General features: G+C 43.5%; 1 protein-coding gene across 1 annotated transcript in view; it reads left to right on the plus strand.

Annotated features, from left to right (window-relative positions):
* CLMP (CXADR like membrane protein) overlaps positions 1–21,295 on the plus strand; it is a 99,532-nt gene that overhangs the window by 75,263 nt on the left and 2,974 nt on the right. The window contains 6 exon segments of the mRNA XM_038535850.1: positions 1,696–1,853; positions 16,997–17,198; positions 17,894–18,061; positions 18,871–18,993; positions 19,792–19,933; positions 21,047–21,294. Of these exon segments, the coding sequence (XP_038391778.1) occupies positions 1,696–1,853; positions 16,997–17,198; positions 17,894–18,061; positions 18,871–18,993; positions 19,792–19,933; positions 21,047–21,294 (1,041 nt within the window).

Genomic DNA, 21,295 nt, shown 5'->3' on the forward strand with positions numbered 1-21,295 from the left:
TGGTTAACGGGGAATCTCCGGGAGCTTACAGGCTAATGGGAGAACAGGAGCAGGTCCAGGAAGCCACATAAGACATAGGACAGAAGCAGCAGAGTATGACTGTTAGAGTCTGAGCTTTGCAGGGAGGCAGATCTGGGGTTGAGCTCCCGATCTGTCATTGCCTAGCTGTATGATCTTGAGCAAATTGCTAAGCTGCCCCTTCTGTTTCATCCATAGATTTGGGTAATCACCCTTTCTTCCTACGGTTAAGTGCTCAGTATACAGCCAGACCACACAACGGACTCATTAAATCGTGGCTACTCTCATTGCAATTTTAAGTTTTAAACAGAGATAACAGAAACTTTATTGGGAATGTCAGTAAGGCCCCACGAGGGTCTTGTCCTGTTGGTTCTGCAAGCCCTTTCTATGCCCCACAGATTTCTGTGGTTCCCTTTCTTTGCCACAGAGCTTGGGAATCCACCTGCTGCTTCTCGTAGGGTGGGTGCCTCTGAAGATCCAACCCTGCAATGTCAACCCAATCTGCACCCCCGTTTAGAGGGAACTACAGTCGCCCCTGTTCCCTTCTTCCTCCTTTCAGGCCCTTTTCCTTCCCAACAGATTTACTGCTAATCTATCTTGGGAAATAAACAGGGAATACGAGAGGTAGTTTATGTGCTTCTGTTGGTCATGTTTCTTGATCTTTAGTGCTTAAGACCCTCTGACATGGCAGAGTGAGTGCTCCCCAGGAGAGGGGACGTCACCAGAAGCCCTGACCCTTGGGGCTGTTCCAGCGTGGAGGCTGTATGATTCTGTTACCTTGTGAATGTAGCACTAGAACATTGTGAATGGCTAGAAAGAGACCACTTTTCCCACTGAGCTTCTTTATCCTGTGTAAGGAGACAAAGGAGGATCTTAAAGCACATCTTGATGCAGGACATATCAGACCTTGAATCCAAGTGAGGTTATTTAACACTGTGGGTTTCATAGTCAACAATGTCCGAAATCGATAGGGAAGAGAGAGGGTGAGCTGGGAGCCTAGAGTTGCTGACAGGATACCGTTCCTGGAACAAGGTGAAAATCAGAGATAAAGCCAGAAGTGACTCTGAAATCCCATTGGCCAAAGGGATCCCGGATGGGTGGAGGGACAGCATCCAAATGTGGTAATTTGGAATTTCATTTTGGATGGGAGGGGTTGCTTCATATTTTGAAGCCATGTGAGATGAAACTATAGAGAGTGGAAGACAGAAGTTGGGGGGAAAGAGAATGAGTGTCCCTAAGGGAAGCAGGAACAGCCTGTAAGATCCCACTTGTTCCCTGAGGCATCCTGGGGCAGCCTGTCTCTACGGTGACTCTCAAGGAGTGAAGTGGTATCTGGAGCCTTTCTTGGGAGGTGCCAACCCCTGCCTTTCCTTTAGTTTCTGTCCTTTTGGAAGTCTCTACTGGTAAGGGAGAGAATTCATAAAAACACAATAAGGAAGGAAAGATAGACATCGGTAAGAGTATAATTCGGGGGGCTACAGAAAATAAATGAGTTCAGTTAATGGAGGAGCCAGTGTGAGATTCCAGGACTTCTGGTACCTGCGGTCTAGGATTCTTCTAACACCATGATTTGCCCCTTGCCTACAGGAACACCTAGGAATTATTAGTTGTAACGTTTGCTTCCCACACATTGCTATCCAGTTTCTGCATTACTCATTAGAGGCTCTCCTCTTCCAGTTTCCTACTATGTTGGAACCCTGGGGACTCACACCGAGATCAAGAGAGTGGCTGAAGAAAAGGTCACTTTGCCTTGTCACCATCAACTGGGGCTTCCAGAAAAAGATACCCTGGATATTGAATGGCTGCTGACTGATAATGAAGGGAACCAGAAAGTGGTAAGTATACAACTGGCCCGAGCCCTGCCTTCCCTCCTCTACCCCTGCTCTTCCCCTCATCCTCCTATGGCTGTCTTTCCTCAGTCCTCCAGTTTTTTGTTGGGTTGGAAAGAGCTAGAATTGCTCTTTCAGGGGCAACTGGGCGGCTCAGTGGTTGAGCGTCTGCCTTCGGCTCAGGGCGTGATCCTGGGGTCCTGGGATTGAGTTCTGCTTCAGGCTTCCTACAGGGAGCCTGCTTCTCTCTCTGCCTGTGTCTCTGCTTCTCTCTCTGTGTTTCTCATGAATAAATAAATAAAATCTTAAAAAAAAAAAAAAAAAAAGGGCAGCCCAGGTGGCTCAGCGGTTTAGCACCGCCTTCGGCCCAGGGCCTGATCCTGGAGACCCGGGATCGAGTCCTACGTCACGTTTCCTGTAGGGAGCCTGCTTCTCCCTCTGCCTGCATCTCTGACTCTCTCTTTGTGTGTCTCTCATGAATAAATAAATAAAATCTTTAAAAAAAAAAAAAGAAAGAAAGAAGTGCTCTTTCATCTAGCTTATTGTTGAAAGACTCTAAAGACAAAAATTATAAACAAGGAAAGGTATTTGGGTCTTAAAGATAAGAGATTCTGTGTTCTTTGGGCAAGCAAGAAAGCCACCAGTTGTTCAAAGAGGAAATCTGTACTCTTAGTGTCTTTCCTAAGAAGGGAGCTAGCATGCAGTAGCTTGATACCCTAACCCAGTGGCCAGAACCCCAAATCTATACTAGGAAACCTGCTCCTCTTCCTCCTCTGAAACCATTACCACCTGCTTATTTGCAGCTTTGCACAAATTCATGACTTTCAAGCTCTGAGATTGTGTAATATGATGAAACATATGATGCAGGACATGACTAGAAATGTTTAACACATATATAATTGGCCAGTGAAAGAATTAATGCTGGTTCTGGAGTTGGAAAATGAAGGATCTGGCCCTGGGTCTTATGTGCTCAGGATGGGGAGGTCCATTGGTGCTTATGGGCTTTTGGGCAGTGTGAACAGAATTTGCAGTGCTTTGCTCCCAATGATCCATGAGGCTGGTGTCTATGGCGAGTGAGAAGTAAGTAGCTACTGTATTATCTGTCTGCCTTGGCTGCATTCAGCCACTGTAGCTTTCCTCAGCCTGGCTTTTCTAGCACAACTCTTCTCATTCCATTTCCCCACTTTTGGGTGTGGGTGCCTGGCTGGCTTAATTGGTGGGGCATGCCACTCTTGATCTCAGGGTTGTGAGTTCAAGCCCCATGTTGGGTGTAGAGATTGTTTTAAAAAATAAAGTCTAGGGGCACCTGGGTGGCTCAGTGGTTGAGCATCTGCCTCTGGCTCAGGCCCTGATCCCAGGGTCCTGGGATCGAGTGCTGCATCGGGCTCCCTGCATGGAACCGGCTTCTCTCTCTGCCTTTCTCTCTGTGTCTCTCATAAATAAATAAATAAAATCTTTAAAAAAATAAAATAAAACCTAAAAATAAAACAAAACTTTTGGTTGATAGTTTTGTGATTTAAACAAAATCACATAAAATAACCCAGGGAAAAGCTGACTTTAGACTTTTTTTCCTTTTCAGAACTTTACCTCTTGCCCTACTACAAAGTGAAAGGTTATCCTTTCTTCTTCTCTGTCTGTACTCCTGATTTCATATGATGGTTCCGTGCTGGAAGAAGCTAAAGTTTTCACTAAAATAAAATCCAGGAGCATTGTTGGATTTCAGCTCCTACGTCACTTTATCATTTCGATACTGCTTGTCATTTTGTTCTCCTAGTACGTCATCCTGAGACTCTGTTCTCTGTAGGGCAAGGTCACCTTAAACTGAGCGTATTTCTTCCAGCAGATTCTTTGTCAATCGTAGACATGATACTGTCTGTTCTGAATGAAGGAAATAAGAGCTGTGTTCCTTTTACAAAAGTTTAAAAAGAATGACTCCACTCATCTAACTTCCCCCAAGTGTTTTCATTTAAACTAAAGAAAAAAAAGAGTTGCTTGTTTATGTAACCAAGTGAATATAAGGCTTAGAAGTTCATTGCTGGGCAGCCCGGGTGGCTCAGTGGTTTAGTGCTGCCTTTGGCTCAGGGCGTGATCCTGGAGACCTCGGATCGAGTCCCACGTGGGGCTCCCTGCATGGAACCTGCTTCTGCCTCTCTCTCTCTCTGTGTCTCTCATGAATAAATAAATAAAATCTTAAAAAAAAAAAAAAAGAAAAGTTCATTGCTGATTAAAGCAGGCAACTGAAAAAAAAAAAAAAATAAAGCAGGCAACTGATAAGGCTTTAAGCAGCCACAGTTCCCCGACTTGTCTTCAGTTAATACTCCAAAGTAAGTGTCACCGTTTATGCAGTCATTCAGAGCATGTGGATTTATTTAGCACTTACTGTATGCCAAGATAGGCACTGGGCTACAAAGCCCCTACCTTCCTGTAGCTTACAGTGCAAAGCCATTCAATAATTAAAACAAAATAACAAACTTTGTTTTTTAAGATTTATTTATTTATTCATGAGAGGTACAGAGAGAGGCAGAGACACAGGCAGAGGGAAAAGCAGGCGTACTGCGAGTAACCTGATGTGGGGCTCGGTCCCAGGACCCTCGGATCACACCCTAAGCCAAAGGCAGATGCTCAATCACTGAGCCACCCAGGTGCCCCAATAAAATATTTTAAAGAAAAGAAAAATACTGATTAAAAGCAGAGAGGGGGGCCTCCATGCATTTCTGTTCAAGGTGGTTGCATGATTGCCACGCAGGGCCCTGGCACACCAGAGCAACTGCCAGAAAGCTGAGCTGCTCCGTCTGTTCCATCAGGTCTTAACCAATTGTCTTGCCTCTTCCTCCTGTCTTTCAAACCACGTCATGAACAGGTCCATCAAGAAAGTCCTAAGACACACAGCATCACAACAGCTGTAATTCATACACTTCATATTTCTGTTTGTTTGCAAAAGGATTAAATTTATGTTCACCGTTCTCCCATCACACCCCAACAAGGGCTTAGTCTCAGCTCCACATTTTCTAGAATTAAAGGCACACTAAAACAAAGAGACACACACGTATCTGATATCCAGTGTATGTCTGAAAAAAACTGCGCCAAATTCCAAGGCTGTAACTGAGCCCCAGCCTGTGTCCTAAGTGGGTGTGAAATGTTCATATTAGGTAATGGCTATTTAATTATAGTAAGATTATTTTGGAGTTGTGCAATGTCTGCTTTCCAAAGATGTTAAATACTTTCCTTAGTTGTCTTTCCCCCTGTCCCCCCCCCAATCCTCCCACTCTTTTTTCTTCATTAAATAATGGGACAGGATTTGGGGGAAAAAGGAGAAAAGCACTCGAGAGTCAGTTCCGCCTCAATGACTAAGTGCTGTGGTGGAGATAAGTCCAAAGGGTTGAGGCTCGCAGGAGGAAGTCAGTGATTCTACACGGGGACCCAGGAAAGGCTATAATACATAGAAGGTAGCCCTTGAGCTTGAGCTTGCTTGAGCTTGAGCCTGAGGCCTGTGCAGGTGTTGTTTAAGCAAAAATAAAAGAGAGGCATTTCAAAAGGAGAAGGCTGCATGATCCAAGGCAAAGGCACATCAGAGGGTGTTGTTCAGAATCAAGGGACATGGAGTTTGGGTACAAGGCTATTCAGAGATGCAAGGACTGAGACCAAAGATGAGGCATAGGCCAGGCTGCGCTGGCCTTAGGTGCCACCTTCAGAGGGCTGAGCTTGAGTCCACAGTGTGCCCAGGTGATGGAAAGCAGACGCAGGTTTTCAGATAGGGCAGCTTTGCTATACAAATGTATGAAATGTAAAATCTTTAAAAAAGAAAAAAAAGAAAAAAAAAAAAAAAGGCAGCCTGGGTGGCTCAGCGATTTAGCGCCGCCTTCAGCCCAGGGCATGATCCTGGAGACCCCGGATCGAGTCCCACCTGGGGCTCCCTGCATGGAGCCTGCTTCTCCTTCTGCCTGTGTCTCTGCCTCTCTCTCTCTCTCTCTCTCTCTCTCTCTCTCTCTGTGTGTGTGTGTTAAATAAATAAAATCTTTTTTTTTAAAGATTTTATTTATTTACTCATGAGAGACACACACAGAGAGAAGCAGAGATGTAGGCAGAGGGAGAAGCAGAGACGTAGGCAGAGGGAAAAGCAGGCTCCCTATGGGGAGCCTGATGCAGGACTTGATCCCAGGATCACGGGATCACAACCTGAGCCAAAGGCAGATGCTCAACCACTGAGCCACCCAGGTGCCTCTAAATAAATAAAATCTTAAACACACACACACACACACACACACAAATGTATGAAATGACTAATATTCTCTGAATACTGGGCTGGACAGTTTTGGTAATCTTAAGGGCTTTCACGAACCTAGAACCAGCCTACTAAAAGTGATCTTGAGTGCTTACTATCTCATTCCCACAAAAACTCTATGAAGTGGCTTACCTCCATTTTACAATTGAGGAACTTGAGGTTTGGAAAGGTTAATTAACAGACCAAAGGTGCAGAGCAGAGGGGCTCCCATTTGAATGTAAACCAGTTGACTACCCTGCCAGCTCACTCGCAATCACTGTGTCCTGGGGCAGCGTTTTTCAATATCAGGACCCAGTAATGGTTTCTAACCCAGCAGACTTTTTTTTTTTTTTTAAACACAGACCGGAAAATATCAGAGTGTATTGCACATATGCTATTTCATGAAATTTATGCTTAGTTGTATGTGTAAACTCTGTGTGTGCTGGGTCATGGTGGAAAAGGTTTTTTTTTTTTTTTAAGCTTTTATTTATTTATTCATGAGAGACACAGAGGCAGAGACACAGACAGAGGCAGAAGCAGGCTCCCTGTGGGGAGCCTGATGCGGGACTTGATCCCAGGATACCGGGATCAGGACCTGAGCCGAAGAAGGCAGATGCTCAACCACTGAGCCGCCCAGGCATCCTGAAAAAAGTATTTCTTGATGTGAGTCTGTTCAAAGTTTGAAAGCTCCTAGTGTAGTATACTTAAAGCAGCCAGAGTCTACTGTGGACCACACCTACTAAGTCTCTCCAACGTCAAGTGTGGCTTTCAAAACAAAAGTATTTCCTGGTGTTAACCCAAATATTAACATGAACAAGAAAGAAATCCCCTAGACTAAAAAGGTTCATCAACTTCCCAAATCCTACAAAACCCCCAAATTCCTAAGAAATGACCTGACTTTTAGGATGCCTGGCTGGCTCAGTCGGTAGATCATGCGACGCTTGATCTCTGAGCTTGTGAGTTTGAGCCCCATGTGTGGCATAGTTTACTTAAGATAAAAATTTAAAAACAAATCCCCAGCTTTTTACTGATTTCTAGGTTTAGAATCTCTTCATTCTTCCTAGGAAGCAGACTAACTTCCTCATAGAGATTATGAACCTGGGAGGTAATATGAAAAAGTCAGAAAGAAAGTAACCTTAGTTGAGTACCTGTTAGGCATTCCCATCTTACTTGTCCTACCTCCAAACATCAGTCTCCCACTTTCAGTCTTAAGAGCACGTAAGCTCTAAAGCTTCCAGGTTTTTTTGTTTTTGTTTTTGTTTTCTTTCTGTTGCTAATATATTTCCTTATTGTCCCAGTGAGTTGGCATTTCTCTGGCAGCTCCTTCCACCGCCCCAAGAAACCTAGCCTTTTTACGCAAGAAACAGGATGTGTGGCCATGAACATCCTGCAAACTTTTAAAACAAACAAGTTACTGTATCAGAAGGGCTGGGACCCTGGCTCTTCCTGGTCTGAGTCTCTAAAGTACAGAGCCCTAACTGGATGCTAGGAACCCTATCAAATTATTTGCAAAATAATATGTACCTTTTTTTTTGTTTTTTTCTGGGTCAGAGTTAATAGGTTTTATCTGATTGGGAGAAAAACAAAAAGCAGTGAGGTGTAGGACAAAGAAATTCCTCAGACGTGGTGCTGGCTGATAGGATGTGATGTGCGGTCCGGGAGTGAGCAGTCAAGAAAGAACTTGGGGCTCCAAGCGGGGCATGGAAACTACTTAAAAAATAATAATAATTCTTGAGATGTTTTTCGGTGCCAAAAAAAAAAAAAGGTGGTTTTTATTAAAGCACAGGGATAGGACCCTGGGATTGTGAGGAGCGACTGACTGTATGTATACTTTAATTTTTTTATTTTTTAAAAGATTTTATTTATTTATTCATGAGGGACACACAGAGAGAGGCAGAGACAAAGGCAGAGGGAGAAGCAGGCTCCCTGTAGGGAGCCACCCAGGGGCCCCGATTGTATACTTTCAGATGGAGAGGGTCAGAGATAAAGGTTTCCGAAAGGATTTTCATGTTAAAGACTTAACAGGATCCTGGAGATCTGGCTATTATCAAGCTAAGGTTGCTTTTCAGCCTCTAGCAAGTTATTACCATTAAGACAGTTGTGAGTAGCTGGAGGAATGTCTTACTCTGCGGGTCTCAAATCTTTGTCCCGGGCTCCAAGTTGTAAGGAGATTTAATTTTATCTACATTTCTTTTGCCTTTGTTCTCCACATCACTGGCCACACCCTGGAACAGGAAGCTGGTTGCAGTTTAAGGGATAAGAAAGAAACCTCTCTCTGGCCCTAAGAACTCTCTCCTGGGATGCCCAGTCTCCATGGGAAATACAGTTATGAATCAGTGAACACAGGAGAGTCCAAAAGAATGATCCCACTTGAGCAGGATAGACTGCAGCTGCCCCAATTTCAAAGTAGGATCTATGTTCCCACCTCATCGAAGGCCCTCTCTAAATATTTATGAAACAAAAGAATGCCCTTAAGTCTAAGCAATTTGTTGGGGAGACCCACTCCTTAATCTCCTTAATCTTATGAAATTTTCACTGCCTTGGTATTTTTCTGTTTAATGCAAGGGGTTAATACTTTTGAAGTATTTAAAACAGTGCTTTGCACAAAATAAATACCTCATACGTGTTTGTTAAATAAAAACAGAAATCCCTGCCCTGAAAGTATTGCATTGTGTTGATGGATTTTCATTTTGAGGCTTGATGCATATTTTCCTAAGCCCAGAGCCAAGGACTGTGCTTGGCACAGAGTAGTCACTGAATGGTTAAGCGAGCAAAGGAATGATGTCCTTTCGCAGATTTCTGCTCTTAAAATTCTTACTAGAAGCCTGTGAAGTCAGTAGCTAAGATTTGTCCTGATTTTCTTTTAATGCATGAGGAAAATTGGATCTCAAACTTGGCCCCAGAAAACTTGAGCTCTATGCCTTTTAGACTTTGAAAGCCCTTGCCCAAGACAGATTTCAGAGCTGGGATCTAAACCCTTAATTCCTAAAGCTAAATCCCTTTCTTTCCCTGCACCTACTCCCCCATAACTTACAGCTTCTCTTGAAAAGAATGCAGAAATTCAAGACAAAATTTTTGTCTGGGAGTAAGCACTGGACATTTGACTGAAATCGTGTATTTCCTGTACTTTCCAGGATATTCCTCTGCATGAGGATGACATTCCATTGGGATCTCTCTATGGTATGTGGGGTTGGGGAACAAGTGTTCAGGCTGGGTTTGGGGGAGATCCTCAATCAGGAGGATAATGAGTGTAATCAGACCTCTTCAAGGCTGTTCCCCTGGCCCCCACTTCCCCACTGCCTCCTTCCTCAGCAGGTGGCTTCAGGGTTTCCTCACTGAGTCTTTGTGAAAGAGAGGGTAGGAGGAAGAGTTGCCATCAGGGGCAAGACTGGGAATGTGAGCAAAGGCTGGACTTGAATAGTCAGCTAAAGAGATAGGACAGTCATCAATTTTACTCTGAGGTTGGTGGTATTTTAATGAATTCTAATCTTTGTGTTTAGATACCCACTATTTGGAAAGCCTTATTTTCCCCTCCTTTTAAAAATCTCTATATTTGTGCCCTCAGGGATCTTATCTGGTCTCATGTCTTTAAATACCATCCCCACGCTTAGAAATCCCCAATGCGTATTTCTAGGCCTCCCCCTGAAAATCCAACACATTTATATGCAACTGCTTTACCCCATGCCTCTGGGTGTCGAACAGGTCTCTCGAATGTAGTAAGTTCAAAACAAAACTCCCGATTCCCCTCACCCTGCACACTCTGACTTCAAACTTTCTCTGCCCCCTCTCCTCTCTCTTGGTTGATAGCCATTCACTCTTTTCATGGGGTAACGGCAAAAAACCTGAGAGTGGTCCTGGCCTCCTCTATTTCTCTCATACCATAAATACACATTTAAATAAGGTGGTTAGTTTAGTGAGAGAACCTTCAAAATACTCTGATCACCTCTTCTCACTTCCACTGCTACCACCCTGGAGACGGTGTGCATCTGTTGTCTGGATCTTGACTCCAGTAGACTCTTTTTAAAAGGATTTAATTAATTAATTAATTAATTTTTAAATATTTTATTTACTTTCATGAGAGACCCAGAGAGAGAGAGAGGCCAGGACACAGGCAGAGGGAGGAGAAGCAGGCTCCATGCAAGTGGGACCAATGAGGGACTGGATCCTGGGAATCTGGGATCTGGCCCTGAGCCAAAGGCAGACGCTCAACAACCGAGCCACCGAGGCGTCCTGATTTTATTAATTTAGTTGAGAGAGAGAGAGAGAGAGAGAATGCATGAGCACAGGTGGGGAGGGGCAGAGGGAGAAGCAGACTCCCTGCTGAGCAGGGAGCCTAATACAGGGCTCCATCCCAGGACCCTGAGATCATGACCTGAGTCAGGACCCTGACATCATGACCTGAGTCAAAGGCAGACACTTATCCAACTGAGCCACCCAGGCGCCCTGACTCCAAAAGACTCTTAACTGGTTTTCCTGTTTCCATTCTTGGCCTCCTATGCCTATTCGCAAAACCAAATCATATCATGATATTCTTCTGCTCAAAATCCTATAATAGCCAACCCCCCTTCCTGCAGAGCAAAAGCCATCATCTTTACAATGGACCAGAGGCCTTGCAGGGTGTGGCTCCCCTGCCTGACCTCATTTACTATTCCCCTGGCCTGTTCCAGCTACCTGGCCTCTTTGCCATTTCTCGAACATACCAAGGCATGCTTGCACCTTAGGGTCTCTGCCTTGGCTCTTTTCTCTGCCTACAACTCCTTCCCCTACATAGCTCCCGGGCTAATTCTGGGTCTCCTTCATGTGTTAACCCTCATGTCTCCTTCCAGTAAGGTCTACTTTGGCCACCTCATTTAAATAGCAGTCTGTCCCCTTGGCCTACAACCGCCTTCCCTGCTCTATTATTTTCACAGTATTGTCCAGTGTTCTTTCATGTCTTTCCTGCCACTAGAACATGTGATCCCCAAGGGTTGGGATTTTCACGTGCTGTGTTCACTGAGATCTTCCAAGCACCTGCCACAGGTGCTGGCAAATTGTGGAGCCTCAGGATTTGTTGAATAAATGACCCGTCTTGGGTCTCCTTAGGTCAGCATTCAAATTCAGCTTTTCCTTCACTCTCTGGATAGATGTGGATGGATCACTCCTTCTCCTACCTTCTATTCTCTTTCCTAAATATTCTCTAACTGTCTGTGCTTACCAATTTGCTGTAAAATGTCTCCAAAGAGTTCATCATAGCCTCTAGAAGCAGCTGGTGGTGTTGTCCCAGTGAAGCTAGTTCCCATTTCCATCACCCCTCATCCTAGTCGGAAGGAAACACTCCCCCGAGCTCTTCTTAGTAGGCCTGTAGATATTCTAATTTAGAGACCCAGAGAGTTGAACTGTGAAACCACCTGCTGAGGGAGGGAGCAGTAAAGGGGTGGGAGCAGAAGTGAATAGCCTTCAAGGGATCTAATTCCCCTTACTGTCCTACCAATGGTTTCTCCCTACCCCAGCCTGAACACTTGCCTTCACCTCTGCACACATAGTATACCATAGGGAGGTCCCTCCCAACCATCATCTTCAGGCTTAGACTCCAAATTTTCAGGAGATGAGATTAATTTCCACAGAAATAGAAATTAACTTGTGGAATGCCCATAGTGACATCCCTGTTTCCTATCCATAGCACCTCAGTGGTTCCTGTGGATAGAGATACAAATGAATTTTGTCCAAAAGAGACTACAAATATTTTCCGATTCTCATTTGAACCTGTTGTAAAATATTTCTGTTTCCATCATTTATTAATGGGTTAAATAAAATCTTTGACATATGCTTATTTTCTATGTATGTGAAGGCCATAGTTTTAACTTTTTTTTTTTTTTTTAAGTTGTCCTTTGAAACTAAAGGAGAGGGGGAAAAAATCTTTTCCCCTTTCCCCTCCTAGGTTTTCCAGCTGGGGCACTATAAATTAGGCCAGTAAAAGACAATTTTTATTGGTTTGTTGGTTGGTTTTCTCTCTTTAAAAAAAAGAAAAATTTAGGGCAACCCAGGTGGCTCAGTGCTTTAGCACCACCTTCAGCCCCGGGGGTGATCCTGGAGTCCCTGGATCCAGTCCCACATCAGGCCCTCTGCATGGAGCCTCCTTCTCCCTCTGTTTGTGACTCTGCCCCCCCTTTCTCTGTGTCTCTCATGAATAAATAAATTTTTAAAATCTTTAAAAATTTTTAAAAATTTTTTGCTGAGATATAATTGACATGTTAGTTTTGGGTATACATCAAAGGGACAGATTAACAGGAGAAAAACAAGTTTATCAACTTCTGTATACCATGTACGTAACATGTGGGAGTAAGAACCCACAAATGAGTAACTCCAAGGGGTGGTTAGTATTTGGACTACATACCCAACTTAGTAGGGGACAGGGAGGAGGAAGAAGGACACTTAGGGAAAAACAAATGACTTTTGAAGAAGATAAACAGGCCCTTTGAAGAACAGATGGGAGATATGTTAGCTTGTGACCTTGTCTGTCTGGGTGTAGTATAGAGTTCTGGTCTCCCAGAAGAGAAGATTAGAGTCATTCTCAGGAGGGGATTTACGACACTTAAATTGTTTTGGAAGGCCCTGCTTTTAAGTCAAGGGACTTTAGGAATTCAAATTCATTTAGTATGTTAATTTTTTTAACAATTTATTTATTTATTTATTTACATTTTATTTATTTAAGAGACAGAGAGAGTGAGAGAGACAGAGAGCACAACCAGGGTGGAGGGGCAGAGGGAAAGGGAGAAGCAGACTCCCTGCTGAGCAACTCTGACGTGGTGGAGCTCTATCATGACCTGAGCCGAAGGCAGACACTTAATCTATTGAGCCACCGAGGAGCCCCTGAAATTAATTCTTATGCACATGCAAAGTGGCATATTCTGGGGTTTAATGTCCTGGTCCTCAACACTTTCATAGAACAGTTTTCTTTGTATTGGTATCATCTCTAGCACAGTGCTAAGCACAGAGTATGTTTTCAGTAATCTTCAGTAAATGTGTATTCAAGAAAGGATTGCAGGGAATCCCTGGATGGCTCAGCGGTTCAGCACCTGCCTTTGGCCCAGGGCGTGATCCTGGAGTCCCAGGATTGAGTTCCCTGTTGGGCTACCGGCATGGAGCCTGCTTCTCCCTCTGCCTGTGTCTCTGCCTCTCTCTCTCTCTCTCTGTCTCTCATGAATAAATGAATAAAATATTGAAAGAAAGAAAGAAAGAAAAAGAAAGAAGAAAGAAAAGAAAAGAAAGAAGAAAGAAAAGGAAAAGAAAAGAAAGGATGGCAGACTTGCAACATAGCTTAGCCAAGATCATTAAGGGTGATAGACATATAAAACCAGAATGGCCCCATAGATTTCTGGACAACACTAAGCATTATAGGAAGGGGATCTAGCAACCTATGAATCCAAGTCTTTCACCATTTCTCTTCACATAAAAATGCTACAAGGAGATGCTATGGGTGAGAGAAAAAAAAAAGGCCATTTGAGTGTCATCAGGGAGGGTTTCATGAGAAATTAACACTGATTTTGGATTTTAAAGAATGAAAGGGCATTCCTTTAAAAAAAATTATTTATTTGAGAGAGAGAGAGAGAGAGAGGGAAAGGATGTGAGTAGGGTGAGGGGAAGAGGGAGAGAATCTCAAACAGACTATCCACTGAGTGGAGAGCCCAATGCAGAGCTGTGTCCCATTACCCTAAGATCATGACCTGAGCCAAACTCAAGAGTCGGATGCTTAACCGACTGAACTACCCAGGTGCCCTGAAAGAATAAATAGGAATTCTTCACGTGGAGAGTTTCTCCATGGAAAAATGCAGTGGGCAGAGTCACTGAGTACAAGAAAGCATGAATCATATTAAAGAAGGGGAAACAGTATTATCTGATGGTACCCAGGTATGGGAGGTGGACAAAAGAGGAAAAGAGACTGGGAAGGTAATGTAAAAGTCACTGTGAGGACTAGAGACTGAATCTGGCCATCATTCAGAGGTGGCAGGAAGCCACTGTAGGGTTTTGAGCTGGAAAAGAGCTGATGTATTAACTTGGCATCCACTTATATTGTTATGTAAGGTAGACTGGAGAGGGCAGAAATTCACAGCAGCCAGGCAGTTGGAAATATGAAACCGGAGGTCAAAACTATGTTGGGATAGAGATAAAGATATGAGAATTATCACAGTAGTGGTGCTGGTTGAAATAAGTGGGCAAAGCTGAAATCTGAAAATATCTTAAACTTATTATCAGCTACAGTGTCTTTTATTTTTCTCTTACTTTTCCCCCACCTCCATATTCATCCCCCACCCCCACCCACCCCAAGACTGTGAGGTCCTCAATGTAGGAGCTGTCTTATTCCTGCTTCTTTTCCGGCATCCGGCACAGTACCCTGGAATGTGAGCTCAATAAATATTTGCTGATGAAAAAGAGCATGCAGAGAAAGGAAAAAACACATTTTTCAGAAAGGTGGTGATGGCAAACGGATTCTACTGAAGAGTTTTGATATAATGGAGAGAGAATTGTTGGGCATTTTATTGGATGGCCTCAAATATTGTCAGGAAAGCATTTGATGTATGGTTGCAGGGTGTCACGTGATTGAGGATGGGTTTGACTTGAGTTGATGCAACCAGTTTGAACAGCTGCAGCCAGAAATGTGCTGAGGAGACTCCTGTATGCTTGCATGTAGTGTCCTTGCATGTATCTGGAATGTTCCCTGCAGCCCTCTTCTCCCTGACTCCATTATCTCTCATTTAGTCTGCTTATCTTTCAAAGCCTAGCACAAATGCCTCCAACTTTTCTGGGACATTGCTCCCTGATACTATTTCAAGTAATTAATCCTTTTTCTATGTTTGTACTTCTCTACTTGTTAATCCCATTAGATGATAAATTACTTGAAGACAGGAAGAGGGTTTTACTCATCTGAGTAGCCTCATGTCTGCTGACATTTAAAATCAAATGAGTTTTCAAATAAATAAATAAAATCTTTTAAAAAAATAAAATGAGTTTAAGAGCACGCTGAGTGGCAGAAAGGGCAAAGCTGAAGTTGTATAGCTTGAAGTCTTGGTGGACTAGATCAGCATGGTTTTTGTGACTGACAGGACCTACCGAGGTGATGGACAAACAGAACCAGGAAAGGATTCAAGAACTATCGGCTGTGATGCAGGCAGATGGAATTTCACTAAAATTTAAGATTATTATGATTTTTAAGTAGGCTCAATGCCCAATGTGGGGCTTGAACTCACAACCCTCAGGATCAAGAGTCACATGCTCTACCCATTGAGCCAACCAGCCACCCCAGGATTTTTAGACTTTGGTGTCTCTACCTGGAAAAATAAAGACATGATGCTCATGTGTATTTTATGGTAGGAAGGGATGTAATTTTCTCCCCCGACTTCCTCTTACTAGTTGGCAGTGAAGCCGCCCAAAGGAAAGCCCAATAATGAAGTCCTCAGTATCAGACTCCAATTTTAAGCATTGACTTCTATTCTTTAACTCTCCGGTCCCTTTGGCTGGGCTCTAAACTTTTGTAAGAACAAAGCAGGTGGATTTTACAGTGTCACTTTCCCACCTTCATTTCCAAACTTTCTGGAAGAGTACTTAATTAGCAGTAAAATGAATGCAGATGGCCACAGGAAGTGGGAGAGAGGTAACTGGTGTACCAGGACAATGAACTAAATGGTTTTAGATGGTTATTTTCAAATCCCAGTTATGCTATTTATCTGTGAAATGGGGATAATGACTACAGTATTCCCTTCCTATCTGTGCAGGGTATGTTCCAACCTCCCCCTCCCCTGGATACCTGTAACCATGAATAGTACCAAATCTTATATACGATCCTATATATGTTTCTTCCTATCCATATACATCTATGGTAATGTTTAATTTATAAATTAGGCACAGTAAAAAATTAACGATAATAATTTAAATGTTCTGTGAATGCAGTTTTTCTCTCCTTTCAAAATTCTATTGTACCATACCCACTCCTCTTGTGATGATGTGAGATGATACAGTACCTCCGCAATGAGACAGTCAGGGGGATGACACGGCACTGTGATACAGTGTTAGACTACTATTGGCCTTCTGACAGTATGGCAGAAGGAGGATCATCTGCTTCCAGACCCTGAGTAACTGACATCACGGGAAGTGAAACCACAGAGAAGGGGAGGAATTACTTAACTTGCAAAAACATTATGTGATAAATAAACTAGATGTAAAAGTGCTGAGCAAAAGGAATGTAGTGTATTTTGAATAGGTCATATGCAGGTGGAAGGAAATTAAAAAAGTCAGAAAGGGTACGCAGGGGAGGGGTGCCCTGGGTGGTTCAGCCGGTGAGTGTCCAACTCTTGATTTTGGCTCAGGTCATGATCTCAAGGTCGGGGGGGATTGAACCCTGTGTTGGTCTCTACGCTGGGCTGGGTGTAGAGCCCACTTGTGCTGTCTCTCACTCTCTCTCAAAAAAAAAGAAAAAAAAAAAAAGGTATGCAAGGGAAAGGGAAGTCTCCTCCCTCCTCCCTATCCTTTTCTACCAAATCTCACAGCCAACTCTTCATACCATTATATGCCTTTATTGTGCATTCCCTTCCTTCCATGACTGTTATGTGAACTTGATTGAACATGTAATTCAAATGTAAAATTCCTTACCTATGAAATGAAGTGCTTCTGAGCATTTAATGAAATGGTTACTGCTATGTAATTAAAACGCTACCCAAATAAGAGATGTTAGCTTGGGAAGAAGCAAGGCCCAAGCCCAAACATATTGTGCTTTTAACTTTATTTAGATCAGAGGTCTCTTGACCCTGAGAATCAGCCCTGGGCTTGACTGCTTTGTTCCATTAGCAGTATTCCCTTTCCTTATCTTGACATCATCAAAAGATGAAGGCTGAGAGCCACTTGGTCTATTCCACAGGTGATCACTTACTCCAGCCGTCATGTCTACAGTAACTTGACTGAGGAACAGAAGGGCCGAGTGGCCTTTGCTTCCAATTTCCTGGCAGGAGATGCTTCCCTGCAGATTGAGCCTCTGAAGCCCAGTGATGAGGGGCGGTACAGCTGCAAGGTGAAAAATTCAGGGCGCTATGTGTGGAGCCATGTCATCTTAAAAGTCTTAGGTAAGCTAGAGTGTTCCAAGGTAAATGCCTCCATCTTATTAATACGGTCTCTGCGAGGAATAGCCAAATGCATCATGGTGGTACATAACTTTGTTTAATACCCTGTATTATGCATTCAGAGATCACCTAGTCCAGTTCCCTGGGAAGAAGTATGTTCTATATTCTATACATAATAAAAGAAGAATGAATAATCACAATTTTCCATCATAGACCATTTTCTAAATTTAAATCTCCTCTAATGTTTAAGTGATATTCTTACATTTACCTGACATCTCTCAAATACGATTCAACTCCATTTCTGGCAGCAAGAGCTACTAAGTTGTATTTAATTGCTTCTGAGTTAGTGGACTTCTATCCCTGTTTCAGTATTAGTAAAATCACACTCAACTGTCATAAAATTTCCAATTAAATAACAGTGTCTTCTTTGAGAAGTGACGAGAGAGTTTCTGGGGCAGCCTCTGAAAATTACAGTAGTGCCACTGGAAGCAGCTGGAATTGGGGGTGTGTGTGTGCAGGGGATGGAGGTGGGTGTACTTCTGGGGGTGGCATAAAGCATGGTTACGTAGCAAAAGGTCACTGAATCCCCCCACTCAGAAGTTGACCATAACAGATGGCTAGAGAAACAACTCAACACCACATAGCTCTTCCACTGAATCTGGTGTTTGGCAATTCTTGAAGCTTTTTCTTTTTGCCAGTGAGACCATCAAAGCCCAAATGTGAGTTGGAAGGAGAGCTGACAGAAGGAAGTGACGTGACTCTGCAGTGTGAGTCAGCCTCTGGCACAAAGCCCATCATGTATTACTGGCAGCGGATCCGGGAGAAGGAGGGAGAGGATGAGCATCTCCCTCCCAAGTCTAGGATTGGTAGGTCATCCTTCCACCAGTCTGCTGAGGCAACAGAATGGTACTCTAGCCATGGGTTCTAAATCTGGTTTTGTCAGCAACTTACCAGTGACCTTGAACACACTGCTGAACCTCTTTGAGCTTCTATTTTTTCATCCATCTTTTCTTCCCTCAAATGGCACATAAAAGTGGCAAAAGAAGTGAGGGGGAAATGTACCACATACCCATGATATCTTATTATTGTGCTCACTATCCCTTACCCATTCAGTCTTTTGTAACTCTTGAGGATGTGCGATTTTTTTGTAAGACTCTTCATAAATTTTATTTAAGTTCAATTTGCCAACATATAGCATGACACCCAGTGCTCATCCCATCAAGTGCCCTCCTCAGTGCCCGTCACCTAGTCACCCCATCCCCCACCCACCTCCCCTTCCACACCCCTTTGTTTGTTTCCTAGAGTTAGGAGTCTCTCATGGTTTGTCTTCCTCTCTAACTTTCCCCACTCAGTTTCCCTCCTTTCGTTTATGGTCCCTTTCACTATTTCTTATATTCCACACATATGACTGAGACCTCATGATAATTGTCTTTCTCCAATTGACTTAATTTCACTCAGCATAATACCCTCCAGTTCCATCCATGTAGATGTAAATGGTAGGTATTCAGAGGATGTGCAATTTAAAAGAATGTTCACCTTTCCACATTCTGAAAAAATCTATCATCTCATTCTTACCAAACAGTATTTGAGAATCTTAGGTCAATGATGCAATAAAGTAAACAATAAACTTTATTTGTCACTAAGGGGATTACAATCATTCCTTCTGCTTGTATAGACTACAATAACCCTGGACGCGTTCTGCTGCACAATCTCACCATGTCCTCCTCTGGGCTCTACCAGTGTACAGCAGGCAATGAGGCTGGGAAGGAAAGCTGTGTGGTGCGAGTGACTGTACGGTGTAAGTATCCCAAGGGCTTGTTCTCGCCTTTGCATTGATAGTTCCGTGTAAAACACTTTAGTCACAAATAAGAGTAAGGTCAGGGTAAAAGCTTTTATTTCCAGAAGGACACGGCTATCAATAAGGTAAGTTCAGTAGTTGCAATGACCTTTCCACTCTTGTGGCTAACTCTGTATTTAGGAACATGTGTGAACTTGTCAGCTCCCTAAAGAAATTTATTATATCCAGGAGGGGACCAAATGGAGATGTCCTTTATAAATGTAAATTTAAATTTCCCTTATAAAAGGCCAACTTTATTTTTAGAACTTCTCCTGGGTCTGCTGTGTCTCAAAGATAATCAGCTTAAGGGGGCACCTGGCTGGCTTAGTCAGCAGAGGATAGACTCTTGATCTCAGGGTTATGGGTTCAAGCCCTACACTGGGTGGAAACTCCTTCAAAAAAATCAGTGTAAAATTGTCCTAATGGTAAAGAGGCATACTTTGGGGGTAGTATAATCTGCTACCTTTCAATATCAAGAAGGTTAGTCATACACCAAGAGTAAATAGGAAACTCAAAAACAAAGATCTGGAAATACTCATCTTGTCTGGTGCTTATGTTTTTGTTTGTTGTTTTAAGTAAAGTCTATTTCCAATGTGGGCCTCAAACTCACAACCCCCAAATCAAGAATTATTGAGATGAAGAATCACATGTTTCACCTACTAAGCTGGCCAGGCGTGCCAGGGCTTATGTTTTTTAAATTCATGTATTTCCTTAGCTTATGTTTGGTTTTTCCCTCTGTTTTTGTTTCTGAGAAAATAGATGTACAAAGCATCGGCATGGTTGCAGGAGCAGTGACAGGCATGGTGGCTGGAGCACTGCTGATTTTCCTCTTGGTATGGCTGCTAATCAGAAGGAAAGACAAAGAGAGATATGAGGAAGAAGAGAGACCTAATGAAATTCGGTAAACCTCCCTTCAAAATCCCTTCTACTAGACTTCCTTTACTGGGCTAGCTCCATAGTGACTAGCCAACGTAAATGTCCCATTTCCCCTTTTTAAATTATTTTTTAAAAAGATTTTAAAATTTATTTGGGAGAGAAAGAGTGAAAGGGAGAGAGACACAGCAGGAGCCTGGTGGGAAGAAGCAGAGGGATAAGCAGACTCCCCACTCAGTGGGAAGCCTAATTCAGGGCTCAATCCCAGGACCCTGATATCAGGACCTGAGCCATCCAGGCACCCCTCCCATTTTCTCTTAACTATGAATCTGTTCAAAGGATTACTCTGGTTAGGTAAGGAGTTCCAGCCTAGGGACAGGTCAGGTTTACCTTGCCTTTATTGTGAAACTGTCCTCAACTGAGAATTAAAAGATCAACGTTGGGGGATCCCTGGGTGGCTCAGCGGTTTAGCGCCTGCCTTGGGCCCAGGGCATGATCCTGGAGTCCCGAGATCGAGTCCTGCATGGAGCCTGCCTGCATGGAGCCTGCTTCTCCCTCTGCCTGTGTCTCTGCCTCTCTCTCTCTGTCTCTCATGAATAAATAAAATCTTTAAAAAAAGAAAAAGAAAAAAAGATCAACTTTGTTACTTCTGATTCACTTCCACTTACAAAGGGCCATGAGGTGAAGAATGGGCCATGAAAGGCTTTACTTAGGGATGCCTGGGTGGGCTCAGTCGTTTACTCTTGATCTCAGCTCAGGTCTTGATCTCAGGGTCATGAGTTCAAGCCCTGCTCCATGCTGGGTGGTGGGCTCCATGCTGGGTGTGGAGCCTACTTGAAAAAAAAAAAAAAAAGGTTTATGTAGACAGACCCCAAATCAATCTCAATGGTTAGTGCCTGCTTTCCCAGAGTAATAGAGTTGACTTCGGGTCTAACAAAACATCCATTTGCCCAAACCAACCTGATACAGTCTCAGGGACCAGGGAAGTCCCCGTTCCCCTAAAGGGCTGCCCCTCAGTGGGATCATGTGAAGTTTACAGCTTGAGGAGTTTATTGGAAAACCTCAGAAGGAAGCAACCATAGTGGAAGCTATCTTGGTCTTGCCTGTATTGAAGTTTACCTTTGCTGTTTTTTCTCTTCAGGGAAGATGCGGAAGCCCCAAAAGCCCGTCTCGTGAAACCTAGTTCCTCTTCCTCAGGATCTCGGAGCTCACGCTCTGGTTCTTCCTCCACTCGCTCCACAGCTAATAGTGCCTCACGCAGCCAGCGGACACTGTCAACTGAAGCAGCGCCCCAGCCAGGGCTGGCCACCCATGCATACAGCCTAGTGGGGCCAGAGGGCAGAGGTTCTGAACCAAAGAAAGTCCACCATGCTACCCTGACCAAAGCAGA

This window comes from Canis lupus, chromosome 5 (genome assembly GCF_011100685.1).
Source record: "Canis lupus familiaris isolate Mischka breed German Shepherd chromosome 5, alternate assembly UU_Cfam_GSD_1.0, whole genome shotgun sequence".
In the NCBI taxonomy this organism is placed as follows: Eukaryota; Metazoa; Chordata; class Mammalia; order Carnivora; family Canidae; genus Canis; species Canis lupus.